We start from the raw sequence: 10,946 nt of genomic DNA, 5'->3' as shown, positions 1-10,946 counted from the left end.
ATGTATTTCATGAATCTCCATTCCACACAACTACCAAAAAGCCTTTTCATTCTGAACTGTAAGCTTATACCTTCAATTTACAGAAATTGACGTCAAGTAAATAACTCAATAGTCTTCCTACAGTCTTGAAATTAAATATTCTGTGCCCTGTAGACTGAATTTACTTGGCAAGGGGTTTTACTTTCATCCCTAGAGACCATAAATTTACACATATATGCAATGAGTTGACTAGTGGAATGAGCGATACTTTGTCTTTTTAATTGGTCACTACCTGATTTAAAACTATTCATAACTTTGCCCAAGTTAGTTTGGTGGTGTGTACTTTCTGAGGCTTTTTTTTTTTTAATATTTTATTTATTATTTATTTATTTAAGTCACAGACAGAGAGAGAGAGGCAGAGACACAGGCAGAGAGAGAAGCAGGCTCCATGCACCAGGAGCCCGATGTGGGATTCGATCCCGGGTCTCCAGGATCGCGCCCTGGGCCAAAGGCAGGCGCCAAACCGCTGCGCCACCCAGGGATCCCTTTCTGAGGCTTCTTAATCATGAAGTTGTTTGCACTTTTATTCTGACTGTACAACTGAGTACACTGTTTAACCTCAGTTATCCACTTCTTTTGTTTTGTTTTTTCAGTTATCCACTTTGATGCTATACTTAAGTCAGATTGATTCTGTCACCAAATCACTTCTTTTGGTTAGAGAAGCAGTCTCTAACCCCCACCCCCAATTGGTCTTAGATCTGGTTCTTACTGTTGATTAAGATATTGGGCTTTTTATTTTTTAAAATATTCATAGGTCTCCATGAGTTTGATTAACGTTGGTCTTGCTGGCAAATTAGGTTTGTGGGTCAGTAAGGCTGTCTTAGTCCATTTGGGCTGCAAAGCTATACTAGGTAGCTCATAACACATTTATTTCTCACAGTTCGGGAGCCTAAGAAGTCTAACATCAAAGTGCTGGCGGATTTGGAGACTGGTGAGTACCTGTTTCCTTAAATATCTGTTTCCTGTTCTTGCTGTTGTCTATCTACGGTGGAAGGATGGAGGGAATTCTTTGGAACCTCATTCATAAGGGCTCTGCCCTCATGACCTAATCACCTGCCTCCACCTCCTAATCACACTGGGCGTTAGGATTTCAGTGTATGAATTTTGTAGGGGACACAAATATTCGGACTGTAGCAAAGGCCAAGGGCCAGATTAAGGACTGTAGTGAATTTTTCTAGGAGACTTATTTGTGTGTAGATTCTCTCATTCCAACTACAACATGGGTATTTTTATTTTAAAATTTAAAAGGTATGATAATTTAGGGAAACAAAAAAAAAAGAATCTCATGTAATCTAGCTGTAGCTACAATAGGGCATCAGTTTGTTTTAATGCATTGATAATTTTAGTACATTAGGTACATTTTAAATTTATACACATTTATACATTTATAATTTATACATTTATACACATCACTGTAATGTTTAAATTCTCATTTTAACATGTTCATAACACTGCAGGTATATTAGTGTATATTGAAAGTTTGTTAGTATACTTGGAACTGTATTCAACTCAACTTGACTGAAAAATAACATTTGAAGAAGAGTACTGAGTTGATGATAAGATTTGACAGTGACAGACTTACCTGATAAATTTTCTTTCCACTAGCATCTAGAATGTAGGAGGTGGGCATTTTAATTGAGTAATTCAAATAGCATTTGCTGAGTACTTACTAAGTGTCAATAATTGTACTAGATGTTGGAGAGGTAGACATTAAAAAAAGAGTTCCTCTCCCACAGTGAAATAAGTGGCTAGACAGGTCTCCAAACAAATAATTGTAGTGTACTGGAATAAACACCATAATTGAAGGTTGTATGAGCAACACAGTGGAAGCAAGAACTAGAGCATTTAACTTTGTCAGGAAGGAAAGGAATTGCTTCGTTAAATTTGTGGTATTCGGGATAAATCTTGAAGAATATGTAGAAATTTGCCAGGACACAGCAGGAAATGGACATTCCAGATAGAAACCACATTAGGTTGAAAGGCATGGCATTGAAATTCAACGGCCTGTGCTTGCTTTGAAGGCATATACACTGAATTTGGAATGATACAGAAAAGATTAGCATGGCTCCTGCACAAGGATGACACGCAAATTTGTGACATGTTACATATTTAAAAAGAAAAAGAAATACAATGGCCCTTTGAAGGAATTAGTTTGGATGGCTGAGTGGCTCAGTCTGTTAAGCCTCTGCCTTCGGCCAGGTCATGTCCCATTGGGCTCTTTGCTTAGTGGGGACCCTGCTTCTCCATCTGCCTGCTGCTCCTCCTGCTTGTGTGTGCTCTCTTTCCCTCCAACAAATAAATAAAATCCTTAAAAAAATGAAAAAAATGAAGGAATTAGTTTTTTGTTTCTGAAAGAGTAGGGAGGATATTAGGGAATAGGGCTAGAAAATGAGAGATTTTGTGTGTCTCATTTAGGAATTTATTCTATAGTTTATTCTAATGGCCAAAGGAAAGCCATTGAGTTTTAAGCAGCAGAGTTTTGTGACAAGATTTGCATTTTCCAGAACATTCACATGCTGATAGCTTACAGTAATACAAACTCAGGAGATTATTACAAATAGTTGAAGTAGGAGATGAAAAGGTCTTGAACTCAGTAAAATGGGATTTATGAGATTAGAGGGGTTATAAGGAGGAGATAAAATCAATAGGATTAAGTGTGATAAATTGTGCAGTTATGCCCCCTATATCCATGCCCTTGGGTAGTCCCCTTCCAGACTGAATAACTCAGGTGACTTACTTAGGCCATTGAGATAATAGTTGTAATTTAGTGGAAACTTGAAAAATGTTTGCATATTGGGACTTGCCATTTTACAGCCAACAACCCTTCTGCCACCATGTAATCGTATTAGGCTTTGCCTCCTAGAAGATGAGGAACCACGTGGAGAGAGGCTCCAAGTATCCCAACCATCTCAACCTTGCCAGTTGAGGCCCCAAATATATGTGTAAGGTCATCCTAGACCATCCAGCCCCAACTAAGATGGATCAGTTTAGAAGAATCAGCTAGTCAACCCACAGAATCACAGGAAATAATAAATACTTCCTTATCAGCCTTCAAATTTGGAGCAGTTTGATTCATAACAAAAGTTAGTTCATACCCTAAGTGACCCAAGTGATGTGGAGTGGGTTAGAAGTCCAAGATGAATCTCTCTTTTGTAGCTTGGGTGGGTAGATAAATCAATTTTGTAAAGTTATGAATATTAGAAAAAGTAAATTAGTGATATTACCAAAGATAATGGGAAAAATATATATACATTTTAAGACTTTTTAAAAAGGATTTTTATTTATTTATTCACGAGAGACACAGAGAGAGAGAGGCAAAGACACAGGCAGAAGGAGAAGCAGGCTCCCCATGAGGAACCCAATGTGGCACTTAATCCGGGCCCCTGGGATCATGCTCTAAGCCACCCAGACGTCCCTTAAGACTTTATTTTTAAGTAATCTCTACTCCCAGCACGGAACTCAAACTTACAATCTCAGGACCAAGAGTTAATGTGTGCCACCAACTGAGCCAGCCAGTGCCCTGGAAATAATTTTTTTTTTTTTTTTTTTTTTTTAGATTTTATTTATTTATTCATGAGAGGCACAGAGAGAGAGAGAAGCAGGGTCCATGCAGGGAGCCCAACATGGGACTCAATCCAGGGATCCCAGGATCACGCCTTGGGTCAAAGGCAGATGCTCAACCACTGAGCCACCCAGGCGTCCCTGGAAATAAATATTTGTAAAGACCAAGTTTGGAGGGATAATAAATTCAGCTGTGGAAATAGAGTCTTAGGAGTTGAGTTCTTGGGCAGCCCTGGTTGCTCAGTGGTTTAGCGCCACCTTCAGCCTGGGGTGTGATCCTGGAGACCTGGAGGTTTTAAAATACAGAATTAATTTCTTTAATGGATATAGGATTATTCAGGTTACATATTTCTACCTAAGTGAGCTTTGGCAATTTGTCTCTATGGATGAATTGGCATAAGGTGTGTGCAATACTCTCTTATATATCTGTAGTGTCTGTGATGATGTCACCCTTTCATTCCTGATTTTAGTAATTTGTGTCTTGTTTGTTTTTCTGTCAGCATGGCTAGAAGGTTATAGATTTCATTGGTATTTTTTCTTTTTCTTTAAGATTTTATTTATTTCAGAGAGAGAGCACAAAGAGGGGGATGGTGAAAGGGAGTAGAAGAACAAAGGGAGAGGGAAGGGGAGAGAATCTCACACAGACTGTGTGCTGAGCATGGAGCCTGATCCCACAACCTTGAAATCATGATCTGAGCAAAAACTGAGTGGGATACTTAACCAACTGAGCCTCCCAGGCACTCCTTTGGTATTTTCAGTAAAATTTGGTTTCTTTTTCTTTTCTTTTCTTTTTTTTTCTTTTTTTGGTATTATTTATTTTTTCTGTTGTTTCCATATTTTTAATTTTACTGTTTTCTGCTCTTATTTATTTCCCTCCTATTTCCTTTGGATTTAATTTGCTCTTCTTTATGTAGTTTTTAAAGTTGGAAGTTTACTTATTTATTTGTTTATTTATTTTTAAGTAGGCTCCATGCCCAACATAGGGCTTGAATTCATGTCCTGAGATTGAATCTCATGCTCTACTGATTGAGTCAGCCAAGTGCCCCCTTCTTTTTTAATTTTTTTAAAGTTTTATTTATTTATTCATGACAGAGGGTGGGGGGCAGAGACACAGGCAGAGGGAGAGGGAGAGAAGCAGACTCCATGCAGGGAGCCTGATGTGGGACTTGATCCCAGGTCTCCAGGATCACACCACCGGGCCGAAGGTGGCGCCAAACTGCTGGGTCACCAGGGCTGCCCCCAAGTGCCCCTTTATTTATTTATTTATTTTAATTTTTTATTTATTATTTATGATAGTCACAGAGAGAGAGAGAGAGAGAGAGAGAGAGGCAGAGACATAGGCAGAGGGAGAAGCAGGCTCCATGCACCGGGAGCCCGATGTGGGATTCGATCCCGGGTCTCCAGGATCGTGCCCTGGGCCAAAGGCAGGCGCCAAACTGCTGCGCCACCCAGGGATCCCGTAAGTGCCCCTTTAAAGGCAGAAGTTTAGACCATTGATTTGAGAGCTTACTTTTTCTAATATAGGCATGTAATTTTATGCATTTCTGTCTGAGCACTGCTTTGGCTGAATCTCATACATTTTGATATGTTGTATTTTTATTTGAGCTAAGTTTAGTATTTTTTAACTTCCCTGTGACTTTTTTTTTTAAGATTTTATTTATTTGAGAGAGACAGCCCAAGCAGGGGGAGTGCAACAGGAAGAGGGGTGTAGTCTGCTGTTGCTGGGTAGAGTGTTCCACAAATATCTTAGGCCAAGTTGGTTGATAGTGTTGTTCAGGTCTTCTCAATCTTTGCTGACTTTCTGCTTATTCTGTCCATTGCTGAGAGAAACAGTGAAGGCTCCAAGTATAACTATGAATTTGTCTGTTTATCCTTTCAAGTTTGGGCTTCATGTATTTTGAAGATCTGTTTTTAGGTCCATACACAATTAGAATTTTTATGTCTTTTTGGCAGTTTGATCCTTTTAACATTGTATAGTAAACCTCTTTATATTAAACCTCTTTATCCATGGTGATACACAGCAATTCCCACTTCTTTTGACTAGTGTTTTAATGTTATCTTTTACCATCTCTTTCTCCTAATCTGTGGGTTGCTTATTTTATTTTAGTTAACTCTTTAAAAAAACTCAATCTGACAATTTTTGCTTTTAATTGGTGTGTTTAGATCATTTAAATTAATGTAATAATTGATGTGATTGGACTTCAGTTAACCTTGTGTTGTTTTCTATTTTTTCCTCTTTTTTATTTTGCTCTTTCACCTTTTCTGCCTTTTTTGGGTTGTTTGGATATTTTTAGTTCTATTATATATTGGTTTTTTAGTTGTTATCTGTCTTTATAAACACTTTCATATTCTAATTTTTACCTGGTAACCACTGAGCCTAGGCGTCCTATCTTTATCCAGTTTTGCTGAGATAGAACTGGCATGTAATCATTATGGTTTGATGTGCATTTAAGACTTTATTTATTCATGAGAGACACACAGAGAAGGCAGAGACATAGGCAGAGGTAGAAGCAGGGTCCCTGCAGGAGGCCTGATGTGGGACTTGATCCCAGGACTCCAGGATCACGACCTGAGCCAAAGGCAGATACTCAACCACTGAGCCACCCAGGTACCCTGAAGATACCGTGTTTTTAATAGTTATTTTAAGGACTATGGTATGCATCACTAACTTTTCACAGTTTAAGTAAAATGTCAAAATCTTATATCCATATACATGTCTTTTTTTTCCCTCCGTTGTGTGTCATGTTGATTATATTTCTATGTTATTTGAAAACTGCATCAGATGATATTATGGTTTTTGCTTGTAAGTCATACAAATTTTAAAGAACTTTAGTGAAAAAAATAGTCTTTTATATTTATCTACATATTTACATTTCTTTTGCATTTCTTTCAGTCTTTAAGTTGTTTCCCCGTGGTATCACTTACGTTTGTCTTGAAAAATTTCTGTCCTATTTCTATTAGGGTAAATCTGTTGGCAATATATTCTCTTAGTTTTTCTTATTCTGATAATGTCTTTATTTTACTTTCATAATGAAAGCTATTTTGATTGATAGTTTCTTTCAGCATTTTACAGATATCTCATTGTTTTTACTCTCTAAGGTTTCTTTTTTTTTTTTTTTAATTTAATTTTAATTTTTATTTTATGATAGTCGCAGAGAGAGAGAAAGAGGCAGAGACACAGGCAGAGGGAGAAGCAGGCTCCATGCACCGGGAGCCCGATGTGGGATTCAATCCTGGGTCTCCAGGATCGCGCCCTGGGCCAAAGGCAGGCGCCAAACAGCTGCGCCACCCAGGGATCCCTACTCTCTAAGGTTTCTAATGAGAAATCCATAGTCATTTAAGTCTTTGCTCCTCCATATGTTATGTATTATTTTCCTCTAGCTACTCTTAAGATTTTTTTTAATCTTGGTTTCCTGCAGTTTGTTTTGTTTTGTTTTGCTTAATTGATTTATAATTGACATACAACATTATATTAGTTTCAGGTGTACAAACAGTGATTCAATATTTGTATATCTAGCAGTTTTATTATGATATCTTTGGAAGTAGTTTTCTATGAACTTACCTGTTTGAGATTCATTAAGATTCTTGATTCTCAGCAGATTTGTAAATTTACATCTTTCACCAAACTTGTGGAGTTTTTGGTAATTATTTTTTCAAAAAAGTTTGTGTATGTGCACCAAACTCTTTCTTTTATAATAGGTTGACTAATGGCTACCCAAAGATATCAAAACGTAATCCTAAAAATTAAAATGTTACTTTATTTGGAAAAACAGTCTTTGCTCATATAATTAAATTATGGTTTTTGAGTTAAGGCAATTACCCTGAATTTTTTAAGTGGGCCCTAAATGCTATCACAAGTGTCCTTTATAAGAGAGGCAAAAAGAGATAATACAAAGACACTGAGTTGAAGGTAATGTGAAAATGGAGTACAGAGAGAAATGACCATAAGCTAAAAAATGCTGACAGCTGCCAGAAGCTGGAAGAGGGCAAGTCATGGATTCTCTCCTAGAGCCTCCAGGGGAATGCAGCCCTTCTGACACCTTAATTTCAGACTTCTGGCTTCCAGACCTGTGAAATATGATTTCAGTTGTTTTAAGCCACAAAGTTTGTGGTAATTTTTTAAAAAGATTTTATTTATTTATTAATGAGAGACACAGAGAGAGAGACAGAGACACAGGCAGGGGGAGAAGCAGGCTTCTGGCAGGGAGCCTGATGTGGGATTCCATCCCTGGACCCTGGGATCACACCCTGAGCTGAAGGCATTCAGAAGTTCAACTGCTGAGCCACCCAGGCACCCTAGTTTGTGGTAATTTGATATAACATCAAGAGGAAACTAATAGAAACTAACCTTTATATAGAAACTAATGTACCTTTCTGGAACTCCAATGACACAAATATTAAACCATCAGATATTGTCCCACAGGTTCTAGAGGCTGTCTTCATTTTCTTTTCAATCTTTTTTTCCTCTGTTCTTTAGACTGGAAAATTTCTATTGATATATCTTCAAGTTTTTCTATCACTTTTATCCTGTTTTTGATCTTATCTAGTGAAATTTTTTGTTTTGATATGTTTCTCAGTTTAAAGTATCTATTGGTGGGGTACCTGGGTGGCTCAGTTGGTTAGGTGTCTGACTCTTGGTTTCAGCTCAGGTCATGATCTCAGAGTCCTGGGATCAAGTCCTGTGAGCCCTGTGTTGGGCTTGGTGCTCAGTACAGAGTCTCTTTATCCCTCTCCCTCCCCTTCTGCTACTCCCCCCACTCCACTGCTTGCTAGCTCTCTCTCTCAGGTAAATAAATAAAATATTTTTTAAAACATTACCAGTTGAATTTAGAAATGGTGGTAGACCCAACTCCTGTAGAGCTGACTTATTGGATATGTAGGGAAATGCAAAATAATAACATCCTTTGTTTATTGTTATCTGTAATAATCTAAAATGAAAGAAAATGTGGTTAGGCTTTGATGCTGGACCAAGCTCAGATTTTGGTTGGTCAGAGTTTTGGCCACTAGCCTCAAAGCTGCCCACAAAGGGAAAAATTATGCCAGAACAATAGAAATTACCTCTAATACTTCTGGTCACCAACAAGGAAGTCTGTGTGGGGGAAGGCAAAACCAAGAAACTACTGAGAACAGTGGGTATAGTGTGAAGGATTTGTCTCATTTTATAGATCAGTATCATCAGCTTGCTAAAGAACCCTTACTAAAATGGATTGCAAGAGTAACTAAATTAGGAGAAGTATCTTTGGTTTTAAATGCTGCTGAGTGGAAGAGTTTGTTTGGGCTAATACAGGACCTGAAGCTCATTGTTAAACATTCACACATGACTATACATGATCCAGGCACACAGGTGGTTATTCCCAAGGGAATAGTCATCCTGATGGACTACATAAAAGGCACTGTAAATTGTGTTTATCTGGGAAAGGGGGGACTGCCTAACTCCCCCTACAATTGCCAAATGGAAACATCAGATGAAACAGCTGATGCACTTTTTATGCAAGCAATGTGGGACTGGCTTTATGAGGACTGGGATATTCACTTGATGAATATGCTCATTACTCAGGTTCTGGTAGATGCTGTGATTAAGGAGGCCTCTGTTGCATGGGCATGCCATGTAACTTTACTTTTGCAAAAATCAAACAACATCATGAGAATACAATCAGATTTGCTGTCTTAGCTTCCCAGTATGGGTTTTACTGAAAACAAATCATTAAAGTGATTAACAAGAAAACGGGGGAAAGATAGGTGAGTTAGGGGACTCATCTCAGCAAAGTGGAAGTCTTTAGAGAGTGGTAGACATTGATGGTGTTGAAACAAAGATATTGATACGGCATCATCAAAGTTGGGCAGACTACTGGGACTCCCTGCTAGATCTTCAATGTTGAAAGGCCCCAAACAAGTCTGCTCTATTGACCTCAGTTTGGAGGAATTTTAAAAGCCAGAAGGTATAGATTACAATCTATAGAATAAAATCTACCCAGAATTGCTTGGGGTGATGGCTAGGTGTATTAATCAAGGTAAAGATTTACCAAGGGGCCAGAGTATTCTGGCATGACACCTGAGGCAATATGAACATGTGTGGATAGAATGATCAGGAGGTAGAGAAATTTCTGATACTCTTTTGAAACAAAGCTCCAAGGGCACTTGGGTGGCTCAGTGCTTGAGGATCTGCCTTTAGCTCAGGTCATGATCTTCGGGTCCTGGGATCGAGTCCCTAATCAGGCTTTCCAGAAGGAGCCTGCTTCTCTCTCTGCCTATGTCTCTGACTTTCTCTCTGTGTCTCTGATGAATATATTTAAAAAAAAAAAAGAAAAAGAAAAAGAAACAGATGCACTGTGGCATGGAAACCTGTTTATGAAGCCCTAACTTGGATTACAACCAGATTGAGAGAAAATAGAAATGTAAGAGTTGATGTGATTATAAAAATTATATTGTTTAAACTAAACAGGCATTAAGGAAAGAAATTGTCTCTTTTAGCTGAAATTTTTTTTAAGATTTTGTTTATGTGAGAGAGAGTGAGCAAGAGAGAAAGCATTAGCAGAGGGAGAGAGAGAAGCAGACTCCCCACTGAGCCAGGAGCCCAATGTGGGGCTTGATCCCAGGGTCCTGGGATTATGACCTGAGCTGAAGGCAGATGCTTAACCAACTGAGCCACCCAGGTGCCCTATCTGAGTGTTTTATAGGAATGAATATTATGTTTGACTGGGGAACGCTGTCTGTAGTTAGTTTTATAAAACTAGGACCCATTGATGGAGTCCTAATGGAAGCTATAGCTAAGAATGTAAAGGCTGATAAAATTAAGGAGAAAGTTTGGAGGAGAATTAGTATGTTGCAACAGGCTTTATGTGAAGTGGTTGTATCCCTTTTACCTGATTGCATTATGGGGATGAACATCATATCTGATTGGAGAACATTTCACCTACCTATAATTGTAAAATAGAAGGCATGTAAATCTGCCCTTCAAGCAATATTAACTGGACATGCTAAGTGGGAATCAATAAGATTATGTGAATCCAAACAATATAGAGTAGAACCTGAAGTGCTGATATGGACATTTTCTTTGTTTTTTGTTTTGTTTTGTTTTTGTTTTTAAGATTTTATTTATTATTTATTTATTTATTTATTTATTTATTTATTTATTTATTTATTTGAGAGAGACTGAAAGAGAGTGACAGAGCACACAAGCAGGGGGAATGGGAGAGGGAGAAACAGGCTCCCCCCTGAACAGAGAGCCTGATGTGGGACTCTATCCTAGGACCTTGGGATCATGACCCAAGCCAAAAGGCAGACATTTACCTGACTGAGCCACACAGGCTTACTCCTCAGCAAATTCTTCGTGCTATGACTGTATG

At 38.2% G+C, this 10,946-nt stretch overlaps 1 protein-coding gene and 1 non-coding gene across 9 annotated transcripts in view; both read left to right on the top strand.

Moving 5' to 3' along the window:
- Positions 1–10,946, top strand: part of LOC144286226 (uncharacterized) — a 146,534-nt gene that overhangs the window by 1,149 nt on the left and 134,439 nt on the right. For all 8 annotated transcript variants that reach the window (XM_077852438.1, XM_077852437.1, XM_077852433.1 and 5 more), the window contains exon 2: positions 920–970. In XM_077852438.1, coding sequence (XP_077708564.1) covers positions 920–970 — 51 coding nt within the window. The remainder of the gene's footprint in view (positions 1–919; positions 971–10,946) is intronic.
- On the top strand, positions 2,046–2,152 carry LOC144287270 (U6 spliceosomal RNA). Its single transcript, XR_013355114.1, has one exon. It is a non-coding gene; the product is annotated as a U6 spliceosomal RNA (small nuclear RNA).

This window comes from Canis aureus, chromosome 16, assembly GCF_053574225.1.
Source record: "Canis aureus isolate CA01 chromosome 16, VMU_Caureus_v.1.0, whole genome shotgun sequence".
In the NCBI taxonomy this organism is placed as follows: domain Eukaryota; kingdom Metazoa; phylum Chordata; class Mammalia; order Carnivora; family Canidae; genus Canis; species Canis aureus.
Note: the sequence above shows the minus strand (reverse complement) of the source record. Positions and strands in the feature narration are given on the sequence as shown.